Here is a 17,718-nt window from a genome sequence, read left to right on the forward strand (position 1 = left end):
TTTAAAAAAAGTTTTAGGCAGCAAAAGGTTCTCACAGTATTCAGTACGTTTTCTGCTTTCCTTACTTCTGCTTGTGAATTGAAGCCTTTGTTCCACAAACAGTGGGCTAAATTTTTCGATCTCACTCATTCCTTGAATAGAGCAAGTGTGGGATCAGATTTGCAGTGTAAAGCCATTTCCAGCATTCTGAGGAAAGTTAGACTAATTTAATGCACACATGGAGGCTTCACACAATCTACAGATTCATCACTGGCATCTTGCATTAGTCATCTGACAGATTGCCAAGCGTTTCATATTCTTTTCATATGACTTTATTACCAAAATCGTCTTTTCTTTTTTCCTGACACAGAAGCCAAAGAAGGCTAATGAATTTTATTCCTTTAACCTCCAGCAACAGTTTATTGCAATCTAAAGCCATGATAAACTATCTGTCTGCATTGTTTGATAGAAATGCCCAGTTACTGAATTCTAAACTTTGTCCCTGAAAACGTGATTCTTCTGTCTCCTCCAGCTCTCATTACAGCCTGATTTGTAAGTCCGAGTCTATAAACATGTAAACTTCAGTCATTCATAAGACTTTCTCCGAGACAGCTGCTGTTTTGTTCAGATATTTCTTGTGTGCTCTGTCAGTTCTAATGATGCTTGTGTGCTTTCTTCACAGTAACGGTACAACCAACAAGATGAATGGAGCTTTGGATCACTCCGATCAGCCTGACCTAGATGCCATTAAGATGTTTGTTGGTCAGATCCCACGTTCGTGGTCAGAAAAAGAACTCAAAGACCTTTTTGAGCCTTATGGAGCTGTCTATCAGATCAATGTCTTACGAGACAGGAGTCAGAATCCACCCCAAAGTAAAGGTAATGATTTTTTGTGTTACCGTTTTTCCAAGCACAACTGTAACCAATTGCATATTTAAATGATGTTGATTTAGACAGAACACAGTGATACTTTTTATGATTAACTCAAGAGACAGAGGTGACTTTCCAGCTGTTGTTGCGAAACAGCTCACAGAATGTTCTGTCAATAGTTGGACAACCTCTGGCTCTCCAGCTGGCTGGTTTCCCTTCACTGTAAAATATATCCATGTGCTGGCACTGGTAGTTATTATTTTACAGATATTATTGTTTAGCTACATGTGTACTTTATTAATTGTGTTTTTTTCTAGAGTAATAGTGAAGAATAGTAATATAGTATAGACAAACTTAGTTTTATGTTCTAGTGAGAAAAAGTACTAATATACTCATGCACATTTGTAGTTCTTAAAAATACAGTTTGTAGCTCTTTGGTCTCAAGTATTTTAATATGTTTCGTGTGACTTGTATACAGGAAAATAACTTATATGATTGGTATTGCAATGCACTGGACCCTTTTATTATTGAAAGAGATTGAAAGGTTAAGATGCCTACACACTAGACGATGTGCTCACAATGCGATATTGTGAGCAATTTCCCTTGAACTCTCCCCGGCAGCTCCCAGGCTCTCCAGGACACGATATGGTGCTAAAGTGTCTAATCTGACTAAATATCTATTGTGTACAAGATCTATCTATTGCACAACATCTTGTAAGAGATTGGCAAATCTTACCTGCAGCAGGCAAGATCTGAAGATACGATGTAGGACCAGCATCGGCATCGTGATCATGAGTGGACACTCACGATTTGGACATATTTTACACGATTTGTCGTTCCAATGTGTAGAAATCGGGCGAATCGTGTAAAATATTGTCTAGTGTGTAGGCACCTTAAGTGTTTTATTGTACATTATAACACAAATTTAGCAAATGAAGGCAACTGGTGCTTGTAAAGAAAAAAAAACTGAACAGATTTTGTACTTTGGATATGATTACTGGAAGGTCTTTATTTACAATTTTTTTTATTACATCCAGATTCAACTAAACCTTTAGTAAATTTGTGTGCATCTAATAAGGGGGAAGTCCAGCTTGAACAACACCTGCTATCTCACCAAAATGCAGTCAGCAAATATGTTTGTGTAAGCTTTGATTTTGGAGGCCTGTAGCTCTGCTGAGATGAGTGCAAAGTAGCATGTTCCCCCTTTAGGAAAAGTCTGCTTTGTGATTACAGGGTCATATGCTCTCATCTTTGTTACAAGCAAAGAGAGAAAATATGCTGAATTAAATATGCATTTAACACCTTTATTGTCAGATCTTTGTGAATGTCATTGACATGAAAGTAGATAGAATAAAGGTGGAGATTTTATAGGTTTTCGGTACCCAGTGGAATTGGATTTAGCTTACGTGGAAAGATATCTTGTCTTCTCACTACAGTACCTCCATGCTCCTTCTCATGGCTGACGGCCCTTCTTCATCCTGTTAGTTTATCCAGGAGATTAGGAGAGCTGCATGCTTTAGATATTGACATCTCCCATTTCACTTTCATGAGTCTTACAAGGTCTGTTATCGCTCTTAGATCAGGCTTAACCTTGTTATTTCTCATTTCCATTTTAACCTAAGGAGCAGGAAGGGGAGAAATGAATGTGCCCTATAATTTCATGTGTCTGAGATAGAATGGAAGATGGCTTGACCCTATTCACTTGTTCAATCGCCAGATTTGGCTCATTAGAAGTCAGCATTAAAATTCTACTTTCATTCCTGGCAGCAAAGCAAATGAAGTGTAAAATAGACAAAGTACATTAGTTGAGGAAAAAAGCTGATTGATACAAATAATGCAACTGATATGTTAGTGGAAATAGAGAAATACTGAGGTAAGCTATTATAGTGGGAGCATTGTGCAAACCGCAGCTGTCTGTATGTGAAGAGAGACGTAAACCATATCCCCTGTCAGCTCTTCAGCTATGCTTGGATCTAACAAACCTGCAGGCAGGAAAAGTGCTTCCACATCTCAACGTGGCTGTGGTGCATTACACATGCTCCGTGCTGATGTCTCCAAAATATTCTTTGCCATAAGGTTGCTGGAAAAACTCCTCCCAGAGTCTAGAAAAGAATGTATCTGGGTTTTGGACTGCTGAACATAAAACAGATCTGTATTCTCCGGAGGCAAAGCGGCACGGATCTGTCCATTTATCTTACACAGCATACCCCACAACCATCTCAATTTCAGTGGGACATTCCCACTTTTCGCACTGTACCGCTGGGCAATCGCTGTAGCTGCAGTGTTCCACAGGTGGTTGGGAGCCTGGGGGTCACTCTGTTACAGCTGGCCTACTGCAGAAAAGCACTGCTGCACACTTATGCGCGTCGTCCACTCAATGATGAGAGGAGTCTCTGGGTCCTCCAGCAGCTGCCGGTGTGCTGGGCTGCCCCTAGTGTGATGAGAAATGGGGGCATGACATGTGGTCATGCCCCATAAATTTCACACCTGGGGTGTGGCCTAGCTTGCACAAGGCCATGCCCCCTTTTCATGCATGTTGAGAGGTATGATCCCTCGTTCCAGGCATAGCAGAAGAAATGTAACAAGATATGTCTCTTTTAATAAGCTTATAACTCATCCCATGTGAAAACAGAGACCTGTCACAGTGAACGCAGGGAAGTGGGAGAGGTTTTGAAATGTATTCTATTAGAATGTAAATTACTGGCGATATCCCGTAAGTAGGAGAATGATTTGCAGACTATTTATACTGTGTACAGGAACATTTAAATAACCTGTACACATGCATAATACCAACCCACATATCCTCTTCCTATATTTAACCCAGGATTGCGAATTTAGTACTTTTGGGACACTTTAAAGGAAAGCCTGTCTGCAGACACAGGTGGACTCCAACAGGCAAAAGTGCAATACCTGCTTAATATTTTAATCTTTTTTTTTTATAAAAAATATAATTTCTGATGTAGCTAAAAATCTCTAACATCATAGAAATATTTAGGGGTTTAACATAGAAAAGAGCCGCACAATCACGGCAATCACAATAACAGGATCAGATAGCAGCCAGTGTGTCACAGGAGAGAGGCGGATGACATCAAGGGAAGTATGGTCTAGGTTTTGAAAGGTATTACATAACTACTGTTGCATGTCTTACTTTGTTTGTCTTAAGCTACCATAAAATTATATCACTGTTGTGAGTTATAGTTTGTGTTGCAGATACTGTGCAATTGTAACTAAAGAGATTTTGAGTCCTGTGGCCTGGATATAGATACGACCAGGGCCGCCATCAGGAAAAGACTGTCGGGACTCTAGTCCCGGGCCTGGAGAGAGAGGGGGCCCGGTTGACAGCAGTGGAGAATGCAGCTGTAGCCAGGGAGAAAGAGCCTGGCGAGCATCGGTGGAATTAGAAATATGGAGCCGGCCGCGAGCAAATCACATCTGGCGGAACGGCAACCAATCATAGATCATTGTACTGTCCCTTCTAGCCAATGCAGGAAAATTACACTGGTGATCCCATTTGAATATATATATATTATTTCATTTTTTCTAAGTATATACCAGCTACATGATGGGGCTAAGGTGCAATCAGGGAGATTACTAGACTCTTCAGCGAGTCAGGGAGATTGCTACTATTTCAGTGAGTCTCCCTGACAATAAAGGAGTATTGGCAAGTATGAAGTAGGCCTAAATGTATTATTATTATTATTATTATTATTATTATTATTATTATGTATCCCTCGTAAGGTGCCACAATGGTTCTGTAGCACTACATTGGGGATGGGACAAACAATGACAAGCTAATGTACAGACTATGGGGCATATCCAATTAGCTGGTCGCGATTCAATTAGCGGGGATTCCTCGCGCAGGAGTCCCCGAGACCCCACGTGAATCCCCGCTGTCAGACTTTACATCGCATCTCATGGAGGAGCGATGTAATATCCACGGAAAACCGGCCTATTCTGCCTCGCGCAAAAGATAAAAACACGAATTAATGGCGCGGGAAAAAGCTATTTAATTGAATAGCTTAACTCCGCGCCACGGGACTATTGGCCGACAATTACTCGCGGGTGAATTCCTGCGGCTAATTGGATATGCCCCCAAATGAGGGATAAGTCCCCGGTAGTATACAGACATAAGGCTCTATTTAGTTTAGCAGTATTCCATGTCTTTGCTACTGAACTTTTTCTTGTTGTACTTAAGAGAGACTTCAGTTTTGAGTGCTGTCGGGAAAATAAGGTTTCTGCAGTGGCGGATTATACCTAGGGGCAGGGCTGTAACTAGGGTGGTGCGACCTGTGCCATGGCACAGGGCACTGCAGGGCAGGGGGCGCTGTATGGGCATGTCAGTTTTCTGTTTATCATTTCCACTTGCAGCTTCCTCTTTTTTTCCCCCCATCTCCTGGCCTCCCCTATCTTTTACCTGGCCCTTCCCCATGAGGCCATGCCCCTTTTTGGGGAGCGCATCTTAAGTCCCTATTTGAAAAATAACTGAGGTGGCAGATTTTACTGCAACCCCCAGTAAAATCTGCCACCTCAGTGAGCTAGTTGCAGTCTGTGACTGTATTGGCTACCCTGTGGTTGGCAGACTTCCCATTGGAAGCACTACCTGCCAGTCACACAGAGGACAGGCAGTCCCGGGGGGGAAGTGTTTTCTCCACTTGGGACTGACAGTCCGGGCTGTGATTTGCAGAGAGTGGCTTCCAGTGGAAAGCCGTTCCTCTGTCTTTTGGACAGCCCTATCCAGCTTCTTATGGCTGCTGGCGATGCAGTCCCTAGAAGCCAATGTTTTGCGGTCCCAGCGCCTGTCAGGCACTAGGACCCAGCCGCCTTGGACTGTCTAGCCCTCTCCTTCGGTAGTGGCAGCCCCCTCATCCAAGAGAGTAGGAGTCACTGCTGAGTCTCTGTAAATATTTACCAAGTGTCAGCAGGTACAATGCATGAGACCTTGCTGCTATGTAGGCCACTGTCCCCAATTTGCTGCCTACAGTGCATTTCAGGCATATTAATGTGCTGCACACTACTATATTGTCATATTGTGCTCAATATACTGAATGCTTATAAAGCCTTGTGTGTATTCTTGCATAAGACTTAGTAGAAATAAGGACTCCTCTTGTAATAAATGAATGAGCCCATACTGAGAGGAGGCATTGACACTATTATAATAGCTGGTGCTTTTCTCACAAAATTGCCAGAGGCTCTGTACAACGGTTACCCCAAAGTCCTCAAGATATTTGCTTGTTGGGCTCCATATACATAAAGTATTTCTGAATGTACTTGTTCCCTTTTGTCAAGCACAGAGTTGCTGAAAATGATTGGTAGACTGAATAATTTAAGTGAGGCAATTCAACCTTCATATAATATAAAGTGCCATATACTGTAAATGGAAATCAAACACAAGATTATTCTATTATATTTAACAAATTGCATAGTTTGAAAGGTTAAAACTGTGCAACTATTGCAACTATTTCTTTCCTTCCAAGCAAGTTTTCCACTATATGGCAGTGGTTCCCAAACTGTGCACTGAGACTCCCTGGGGTGCTGTCACTGTTGTGGCCAGTGTATTTTGTTTCGTGCGTGTGTAAATATTTAATTTTTGCATGGGTGGGAGAGGGGATGGCAGCGGAGGAAGGGGGGTTGCGATGAGCAGGGAGAGAGCCGTCACTGTAAAGCAACAGGCAGTGAATCCTAAGGCTGCCTGTTGCTGAATGGGGTCCTACAATGCAGTGCATTGTGGGAGATCAGACAGGAAGTGTCTGATCTGAGGAGCAATGCTGCAGAAGTGTGCTGATGATCACAGGTACGTAAGAAGGGGAGACATGGAGATGGGCAAATGGATAGACATGTAGGGGGCAAGGAGAAGACATGGATGGGGCAAAGGGAGAGACATGGAGGAGGTAAAGGGAGAGACATGGAGTGGGTAAGGGAGAGCCATGGAGGGGGGCAAATGAAGCATACTTGCCTACTCTCCCGAGACCTGCGGGAGGCTCCCAATTTTTGGGGTAACCCCCCACACCTCTGGAAGAGTAAGCACTTCTCCCACAGTCTTAGTAAAGTGGGCAGATGGGGGAGAATTTTTCTGGGGATTGGTGGTCCACAGGTAAGGGGTGAGGCCTAATGACACAATTCCATGAGAATCGTGTCATTTGGCCCCACCCCCTAATTAAATATGCAGGTTTTGCGGCCTACAACCGCGAGGGGCATGGCTTATTTATGTTGACCATTTGGCCTTACACCCCATCACCGCCCACCTGCATCTCCTCATCGGGCAACTCCCAGAGAGGAAAAGTTAAAAGTCTGAATTGAAGACATGGATTGGGCAAATGGAGAGACATGGAGGGGTTAAATGGAGGGACATTGAGGGGGCAAAGGGAGAGACATTGAGGGGGCAAAGGGAGAGACATGGAGAGGTCACGGGGAGAGAAATGGAGGGGTCAAAGGGAGAGAAATGGAGGGGAAATGGGAGAGAGACAGAGGGGGCAATAGGAGAGAGACAGAGGGGGCAATGGGTAAGAATAGCACAGATATTTTCTTTCTTTTTTAAATACTATTACATTATTTTGACCCAACTACTTAAAAAACAGGACTGCTCGGTAATTATTTTGGCTTAGGGTTCCTTGAAAATATAATGGAGACCCTAAGGGTGCCTCGAACTGACAAAGTTTGGGAACCACTGCTGTGAGATATAAAGAATTACTATGTAAACGTAGGGAAATGTTATATTTAGCTATACAATATGCTATCAATAGAGCACACACTGGGGGTCATTCAGACCCGCTCGCGAGCGCAGGACGCTCACAAGCGGGTCGATGTTACCCCAATGCGCATGCGCACGATGGAGGGAGCTCTGTCGTGCTCATGCGCGAGACCCGGACAGCGACAGCCAAGCTGACGCTCCGGGTCTCACACCAAAGGGGGGGTGCTGTCGATGGTGACTGACAGCATGCCCCCTTTTGTGGGCGTGCTGGGGGCGTGGCTGCCAGACGGAGGCGTTCCCATGGGAACGCCTACCATCTGGGTCCGGCCCCACTGACATCACTAGTGATGTCAGTGAGAGTGATTTTGGCTCTGATAGAGCCAAAATCACTCCAGGGCTTGCGGTCACTGAGACCCTACCGCAGGGTCTCATCGCAAGCCCGATGGTCGTGATGGTCTTGACCATCGCGACCATCTTTTTGGCCGCTCGCATATGCTGTGGGTGGTCACCCACAGCTATGCGAGCGGCCAGGAGGCCACTCCATTTTTAGGTAGGAGGGCACTGATTCAGAGCGAGCGCTCTGGTCAGAGCATCCGGCTCTGAATCAGGCCCACTGTTTCAATTATGTGCTAAGATTGTTCTGATTCCAAAGTATTATCAATCATTCTAGAAAGAATGGTCCTTTTTGAGCCATTGCAAGGTGAGGAAATAACATGTAAGTATTGTTGTGTGGGAAAGTGGAAAGTATTAGGTAAATCTAGGGCACATTATTAATACACTTAAGTAAAGATTCTGTATAACTTTACTGTAGCATGAACAGGAAAATAATATGGAACATCTTTAAGGCTAGAGATGTGCTGCTCATACATCAATTATTTATTCATTTTTTGCAAACCACCAAAATGAACCAGTAAACTTCATGCATTTTTGGGTGACCTGTCTTTTTTACTATTCTAACTCATCCTTTCCTATTTCACATCATTCTAGGAAATAGCTCAGCATTTTCATACTAAAAAGACCTGTCCATCCAAAACTTTTACTAATTTGAAAATGTATACAATGCAAAATTGCCAAACTAGTGTGCTCAGTTCTATTGTAAATAAATATATACAGTATATATAGACAAATATTTTAAGCTTCAGGAAGTCAACTTACAAAATGTGCAAATTTTATATTAAAATAAATACAGTAAGTGGTGTTCACAGACGCCTAGCACATTAATTTGCTGCAATTTAATTGTCAAAAATTGGTATCACCCTTCGATACCCAGATACATAAGTTAAATAATCGTTGTGACAATACAAGTGTGCACGGTGCTAAAAAAGGTTATAACAGTACTTCCCAATTATGTATGTGGGGGTCCAGTGTATGACTGTCGGTTGCTGATGATGTTCTCATTCATATGAAAAACATAAACATATCGAGCATAGTGTAGTATGGTAAAAACACTAATTTATTAATTACAATTCTCCAAAGTAAAAAAGTTGGTGTGTATAAGATATAATGACTGTTTGCAAAGTACAATGGTTGCCACATGGTAAATGCATTTCTCATTTACACAACAGCTGCCAAGATATGTCCAACATCAGAGGTGGAACTGCAGTTAAGGTCCTTTTCGTACTAATAAAAGTATCCGATTTTTATATTCACACAAGATGAGCATCTATGGCTGATGTACCTTGTATCAGCCCCTGAAGCTACATCTTTTCGAGTAGCCCAAAGTTCATTTTGTTCTTTTCCTTTTGATTATTTATAATGCTCTTCTAGCCTAGAACATGATTTTTCAATTACTATGATTCTACCAAAGAGAAGTACTGTAATATAAAACACTTTAACATTTTACTCACATCGATTACCTCTGCTTTATATTAATATCAACTTAACTCACTCATGGGCTTCACTATGAATAATTGCACTTATATGAGTGTGCCCGAATACCTGAAATAAAATTACCTTTATCAGAAAGACCAGGAAAATTCAAAGCTACTTTCAGGCAGAGTACTGTAGCTACTGGGCTTTAGGCAGACATACTGTAGCTAATAGACATTTAGATAGAATACTGTACTCCATCTATTATGTTTGCCAACAGAATGCATGCAATAGGTTCATAACAGTCTAATTTGATTAAATATTTACATCTTTTATTCAATTTCCTATATGATCTTTTCTGACAAAAACCTGGCAGAATTCCTTCCTCTGTGGATTATCCTACCTGATACATAAAACAGATATCCTCAGTGCCGTAGAGAGCCATCCTGAGCCCCATTACTATCAAGGGGCGTGGCTTAATTATGGGAGGTGTGGCCATGCCCCCTTAGAAAAATAAAGAAAAACCTATTTGCAGCGCGGGCGCTGAGGATGGGGGCACTGTGTGCCCCTGAGCCAGGTGCAAATCCAGGGGGGGGGGGCGATCAATGCGAATTACATCATGTCACATAACCATCAGGCTGCTGGAGAGCCACAGACATTTAGAACACATCCTCCTTATTCTTCACCTAAGTGTTTACTCTATGGTGGGTGACGAGTGATGTCACCATCACTGTGTTGCATCTGCCTGGCCTCAGGGAGATTGCTAGACTCTCTAGGGAGTTGGGGAAATCACCCACTATGACAGGAAGTCTGTCTAATATTAAGGGAGAGTCGGCAAGTATGCAGTACGGTATGAACTGGTGACTTGACACTCACAACCAAACTTTGGACAGTCTTTTTTGATAGTGTATGTTTAATTTATTTCCACTTCCTCAGCGTCATTGTGATAAATCTCACATTCCATATTAAGGACCATATCTGATTAGCCCCAAACACTGTACGGGCGCTAATTGATCCCCGCGATTGGCGAAAAACGTGGATCTTTCGCCGATAATCCCCGATTTTCGCCAATATTTTTTTCCTCCCTATCCTATTAATTTGATAAGCTTGCGGCCCCATGTGTTCTCGCCTTTTTTGGGCAAAAAAAACGGCACTTATCGTGGATTATTTTTCGGGTCCCGAAAAAAGACCCCTGATAAGTGCCGTTATCAGGCCAACTTTGGGGCTAATTGGATAGCCCCAAGCGAGCAGCGTGCGTGCTAATTAGCCGGGGTAATTTACTGAGGCTAATTGGCTATGGCCCATAATAGTTTAAAAAACTATTTAGCTTTATTTAAAAAATTAAATAAAAAAAAATGCAAATACAACAGATCACAGTGGAAAATTTGATTTAATGATATGCTGGACAAGTTAAGCCAAACTTGTCCAATACAACTCAATGACACACACAACCTATCCTTACAGTAAGTGGCTAGGATGAAATAGTTAAAAACTCTTTCTACGCATATGATTTCCCACTGGATAATCTCTTTGTATTTCAATTGACGGCTTGTGTATTTCATAGAAAGAAAATGGTTCGGTATATTTTGGGTATTAAATTTCTATTTGGCGTTTCAAATCACAACAATGGCTAAAGTAATTTATGTGAAAGTAAGTGAAATCCATCTCTGAGAAAATGGTCTCTGCTCCCAAGCTGCAGAAAAATTGTGCTTACCGAACTGCATTTGTGTAATATGTTTGATTCATTTAATTCCATGTCACTTGTTTTAATACATTTCACCTCTCCAGAAGATTCAGTGTGATAGCATTTATTCAGAACTGTAGTCCAATTTATATTTTGAGCTTCAGCAATTCATTTTTAGTAGCATTTGATATCTGGGTTAATGTCAGATTGTGTTCTGTATCTACATAACTATATTGTTTGAACTCAAGAGAATTATAGACAGAGCCATTTTGTACTTATTTCAGCAATAAAAATTCATATTTTTACACTAGGAGTATTTTGCCTAGCTTGCAGCTAAGACGTCATAAAATGCTTCATGAATAATATGAATGAGCTTCAAAATGCTATTTTTTTTTACATTAATTTAGTCTACTGGGATTAAATGTTACTGGCTATGAAATAGAAATATTCCCACCCATTATACTACCAGAGCAGTAGGTGTGTCTGGAGAATCTAAAAGAGTATAATTGGTTTGTTGTGATATCACAAACTGCATAAATATTTCCCTGATGTATGGTAACCATATATGGCACCATCATCCAGGTATGTTTTAATATTGTTGTTGGACAAATGTGTCATTTACATATTTCCAATCTATACTGAGCATATTTGAAACTTTCAAGGGAATCGTCATCTTTCCTATTGTTGAACAATTAAATCTGCAGTACACTTGAGCACAATGAGCAGTATTTCTGTCTCATTTTGGAACAACCTGGAATAGTTTTGTATGAGGAGAGGAGGATTTATCTCACCAGCTGCTGTTATATACAGGTTAGAGGCTGTGGCGCGGATGCAGAGTTTTTGACAAAAAAAGTAATTCACATAAATAGTGTATTTTCAATCATATGCAGTGCTTGAGAGGCATTCCGGTTGGCAACAGTATCGTATGTGTGGTTTACACATACTTGTCTACCCTCCCGATTCGGGCGGGAGCCTCCTGAAAATCATGAGCCACTCCCGTCCCCCGCAGAGGCAGGGAAGTCTCCTGGCAGCCGCCGACCCCTCTGTGCTGCTCCCGCAATTACAACAGAAACTCCTGCAGCGGGGATGGTCGATTACGCGATTCAGCATGAATCGCGTCATCATGACCCCACCCCCTGCTTCACAATGCCGGTAATCTTGGCATTGTGTAGCAGAGGTGGGGCCAAAATTACGCGTTTGCGTGGCCACTCCCCCATCCCACCCACAAATACCGGGTAATATGTCCAGCCACGCCCCCTTATGCAGGCCATGCCCCCCTGCTATGCCGACCTGGCTGCTCCCTCCAGGAGGGGGCATCAAGAATGTCGACAAGCATGGGTTTACAACAGGCACAGGTCACATACACTTATAAGTTATAACCCGCTTGCAGCCATGTTGTAAGCCATTTATTTTATTGCAAAACATGCAATCACTATTAGACATCAACCAAACTACAGAAACCTCTCTAACACAGCAAAAAAATAATCCTGGTTTTATGTATACAACCCCCCCTCCTGAAAAAAAACAGATTTACTTAGAACCTGTCCCTATGTTTTGTTAATTTTTGCGTACAGTTTTTGAGTTCGGAACAAAGGAAAAAAACTTTGCACCTTGGTGAAACCATGTTGCACTGCATGGAGGGCAAATTTAAAAGGTGCAGAGAGATTTAGATGTGAGAGGGGCATGTCCAAGCTCAAGACTAAATTGCATTGTAAACATAAAGCTGTACAGTATTTGTGGGCATGCAAAAAATTTAATGTATTTCGACCTCTTGCATTGTTTGTCCAGGTACAAAGTTACTTGCTCTGTTTGATTTGCTTATAATGCGGAATCGGCCACATAATCTATGTCCGTGCGATGAAGAAAGCCCCAATTTGTATCAGGTGAGCAAATCACAAATGACTTTCTAGTGCTGGCAATTGACACCAACCTCCACGGGCATCAGAATGATTTTAAGTTGGGGGGGACAATATATAATTTAATTTTGGCGCTCCCTCTCCCACACCCCCCTTCCCCTCCCCTTTTAAAATGTACCTGTTTGTGGGCGTAGGCAGGTCAGAAGCATGGGTAGAGGAGACAAGCACCACGAAAGAAGGGGAGGATGGGACCACCAGGGAGGAGCACTATACTGGAGCAGGAGGCAGGGGCAGTGCATTATAGCAATAGGTTGCACAGCCCTTGTACTTCACGGAGGAGGAAGTGTAATGTGTGGTCTGTTAACCAGGTCCGGTGACAGGAGGGGACTACGGGTGCACCCCATACTGGGCCCCGAGATCCAGTCGGGCACAAAGCGGGCCACGGACGGCAGATAGCTACAGCCGGCGTGCTGTGGCCGCAGGTACCCGTACCCGCCACCCAGCTTCTTTGTAGTCTGGCACGGGCCGAGCTGGGCTTTTCCATGTGGCTCAGGCACAGCCCGGGACGTACATGTCCTTCAGCAATGCGGCAGCGTGACATAGGTCACGCCACCGCACATAATACCTGCCTGTCAGGTATGCTGCAGTGGTGAGGGGAAGGGGGCAGGGGTTTAGGGCTGAAGAAAGTGAAGGGGGTTGGGGGCTGAAGAAGGTAAAAGGGGCTGAGGGCTGGGGAGGGTGATGGGAGTCATGGGACTAAGGGCTGGGGAAGGTGATGGGAGTCCTGGGACTAAGAGCTGGGAAAGGTGATAGGAGTCATGGGACTAAGGGCTGGGGAACATGATGGGAGTCATGGGACTAAGGGCTGGGGAAGGTGATGGGAGTCATGGGACTAAGGGCTTTGGAAGGTGAAAAGTGATGGTGGTCTGATGAAGGTGCTGAGGTCTGAGGATGGTGATGAGGGTCTGAGGTTGAGGAAGGTGATGAGGGTCTGAGGCTGAGGAAGGTAATGAGGAGCTTTTGGGCTGAGGATAGTGACTAGAGGCTGAATTTGAGGAAGGTGATGAAGGGCTGAGAACTGAGGATGACTGGCTGCAGACACAATTCCTCCTACCACTGAGGCATCCACAGCACTGTTGTCAAGAAGACCTTGGAAGAGACGGCAGACAAAAAATACAGCCTGCATCATCAGTGAAAGAGAGACAGTGTGGCAAGTCATAGTGTATTTTTACTTTATTTAAAGGCTGGCATATCTATCAGTTAACATTATCATGCTTCACATATCACACATGCAGGGGAGGGATGTACGGGATCAGGGGTGGTGGTGAGATGGTGGAACCCTCAGAGACATCAGTGTACCGGGTCCCAAGATTTCTGTTCCTGGCCCTGCTGTTAACTTTAAGACTGCACATTACACCTCCTCCATGCAGTGCAGTGGCTGTGCAGCCTATTGCTATAATGCACAATAAAAAGTAAGACAGATCAGTTCAGTGCTGTCACTAAGCAGCTAGTTCAAATGGGGTGTGTCAGCCTCCTGGTACAGAAAAATAAGTAATAGATGTATACAGCACTATTAAACTAGTAACCATAGACTACGTTGAACTGAATTAGTTGAGTGGAATTTGAACTCACACGTTGAATCATATGATATAGATGTAAAAACACAGTGGGGTAAGTTTCCTGGCATACAATACAATAACAATACCAATTGATATAATGCATATATAATTGTTATATGACTCTAAGCAGCTTGGTTGTATAGGAAATGGATATTTATTGCTACAATTTCATAAAAAGGATTAAAGACATGCAATAAAAAATGTATAAGCAAATCATCCAAATGCTTGGTATTCAATTCTACATGTGAAATAATAAAAAACATAAAAATAAATTGAATGATAAATTAATACAAAATAATAAAAATGGATGAATATCTGAAGAAAAAAATGGAGAGATGCTAATATAATATAAGCATAAGTAACTGTTAAAAAGGCAATCGACACAAGCTGAAAACCCAGTCACTGGTCTCAATTAAGAAATCCGGAATAATATCCAGCTTGTTGGTATTTACCAGACTTGTATTGAAAGATCACGTCCCGATGAACATGCAGGGATGGCTGCAATGGCGTGCTTGAATAAATAAAGCATAAGACTGGAATGGAGTGCGTGGTGCTGGTCCGGAGAATGTTCCAATGAGATCCAATGTTGGAATTGCCGATGCCTGTGGGGTGCTAGACACGTTTCCCTGTGGAATGTCCCACAGCTTCCTCAGTAGCAGGATCTCATCTGAAATTGAATACCGAGCATTAGAATGATTTGCTTATACATTTTTTATTGCATGTTTTTAATCCTTTTTATGAAATTGCAGCCATAAATAGCTATTTCTTTATATCAATTGGTGTTGTTTTTGTATTGTATGCTAGGAAACTTACCCCACTGTGATTTTACATCTATATTATTTGATTCAATGTGTGAGGTCAAATTCCACTCCACTAATTCAGTTCAACATAGTCTATGGTTACTAGTTTAATAGCGCTGTTCATCCATTTATTACCTATTGCTATAATGCACTGCCCCTGCCGCCTCTCCACTGGCACCTATGAAGTGTTTTTAGGGGAGGAGGGGTGAGGGTTCATGTGGGCATTATAAAGGTACAGCAGTATATAGTGCTGGAAATTTGGTGTGCTTTGATCAGGGATGTGCGGGAAAGGTAGACAGGGGAGGCAGTGCCTCACCTGCCATACACTTTTTACGCCAGAGTTTTGACTATAAAAATGATTAGAATAATACAAAGAAGATATTTATATTTTCTTTAATAATATTTTTTATAGTCAAAACTCTGGAGTATACTTAAGTATGACAGGAAAGGTTCTGCTAACCTGCCTCACCTGACCTCACATCACATCACTGATAGTATCTGCACCCACCCTTGACCACCAGCAAATACAGTTTCCCCAGAAGTATAGTTTGTATTCTTCTTTTTACCACTCAATTGTCATACAGTAGTATGCCCCTGTCCTGCCTATATAGGCTCAAGCAGAATTAAGCAAATATGCGTTTGCTCACTATTCTGCAGTGTATACTCATGCAAGATCAACTACTCCAGCTGGCATAGTACTAACTGTATCCAGTGTGAGTGAATGACCTTAATATGCCCTGCATTTACTACACCTATAAATTGCCCTAGTCCTTTGTGTTTTTTCTACATGTGCATCTATTATGTATATATAATTAGAGTGAACTACATATACTAACATTTCCACGACAACCTCACAGTTCCAGATGATGAAAGAAACTGATACTAAACTTGAGAGAAATGTAAATTTAATGAGGAGGCAACCTATTTTTAGCCTTTTCCATGTGTTAAACAAAGGGGCGTGTACTGGCTTCTAACAGAAAATATATATATTTTTAGTTGAAACTGTTTACAATGCTGAAAGAAAGAAATATCATTAGAGAGACCAGATAGACATAATAAAGACAATGATTACTAGATAGTAGTAGTATTTTAGTTTAGTATCTACAGTAGGCAAAACCTCAATATGAAGTTGCTCTAAAGTTGGGTACACACCTGACAGATATATCTGCAGATGATAGTTGTTCATACACACTGATCGGCCATCATCTGCTTGTGCCTTCGGGTCCAGGCGGCCAGTGGGCGGGAGCCGGCGGGCGGGTCGGGGGCGTGTCCCACCCCCCTCCTCGCAGCTGCTGCTGTGTGTGTATGGGCGGTCTGCAGACATATCTGTCCTTCGGCTGTGCAGCACAGCCAATGCGATATGTCGGTGTACAACGACGTTCACCGACATATCGCGGGTACACACTGGCCGACATGCAGTAGATATATTGGCCGCTCAATTGATCGACCAATGTATCTGTCAGTGTGTACCCAGCATAACGAGCAACATAATTAACTTATATTCCCCAAACAGAAATGAAACTAAAAAGACACTGTTAAACATATACTGTATATAAAAAAATCTTTAATAATTATGTACAGTATCTCTCAATAAATGACTGCAAAAAACAATAGTAGCAGCAAACGTTGCAGTGGTTGTAGTAGTACCCATGAATTACATTGAGTTTGTGACTGGCTGATTAAGGCACAGGGGGCCTGATTCAGTACGGATCGAAATTGCATTCGCAGCTGTGAATCCATACTGAACGCAAAATATGCAAATGCTTGCCAAAGCTCAGCCGGCATAAAGACGCCCACTGCTGCTATCTCATATCCGTCCAATGTCGCTCTTCTGCATAAACATCAGTAGCATCGATGCACATCAACCAGGTATGCAGCATTTACAGCAAGTCTGACCAGCCGCAGACACTGCATGTCTCCTCGCATGCAGAGAGCTCTCATGCTGCATATGCAATCGCAGCGGCTAATTTATGCACACCCATGAAACAGCGTTCAAACAGATACGCCTGCGTTCTTCCGACCACCCCCCTGTCACCGCCCTCAAACGTTGACAGCCTGTCACTCACTCTGTGATGGATTGCTCTGTGCGTCCGTAATTGCAGTGTGATCGCTGCGCATGCGCAGTGCAGCTTATACGCATACACTGTGGCAAACAATCGCTCAATCTGCATTTGTATTTGCACTTGTGTATGGTACTAAATCAGGCCCAGTGTCAGAAAACAGGGGTTCTTTTCAGAACAGGACGAGGAGTGCCACAGGTCCCCCTGCGCCCACGGTGGTTCCCATGCTGCCAGAAAACAAGCATAAAATGGTTCTTCACACAGCAGGCGTTGTATTTATAACTCTCAGTGCCCAAACTGTTTGCCTCTGAAAGAAAGGCCACAAGTAACGAACAGGAGAAGGAGACAAACAG

General features: G+C 42.7%; 1 protein-coding gene across 16 annotated transcripts in view; it reads left to right on the forward strand.

Moving 5' to 3' along the window:
- Positions 1 to 17,718, forward strand: part of CELF2 (CUGBP Elav-like family member 2) — a 499,219-nt gene that overhangs the window by 216,937 nt on the left and 264,564 nt on the right. For 15 of the 16 annotated variants that reach the window (XM_088468734.1, XM_088468733.1, XM_088468735.1 and 12 more), the window contains exon 2: positions 662 to 858. In XM_088468734.1, coding sequence (XP_088324860.1) covers positions 662 to 858 — 197 coding nt within the window. Of the gene's footprint in view, positions 1 to 370; positions 532 to 661; positions 859 to 17,718 lie in introns of those variants that run through there. The other variant, XM_088468748.1, reaches the window with a different exon arrangement.

This window comes from Taudactylus pleione, unplaced genomic scaffold (assembly GCF_031769625.1).
Source record: "Taudactylus pleione unplaced genomic scaffold, aTauple2 ptg000086l, whole genome shotgun sequence".
In the NCBI taxonomy this organism is placed as follows: domain Eukaryota; kingdom Metazoa; phylum Chordata; class Amphibia; order Anura; family Myobatrachidae; genus Taudactylus; species Taudactylus pleione.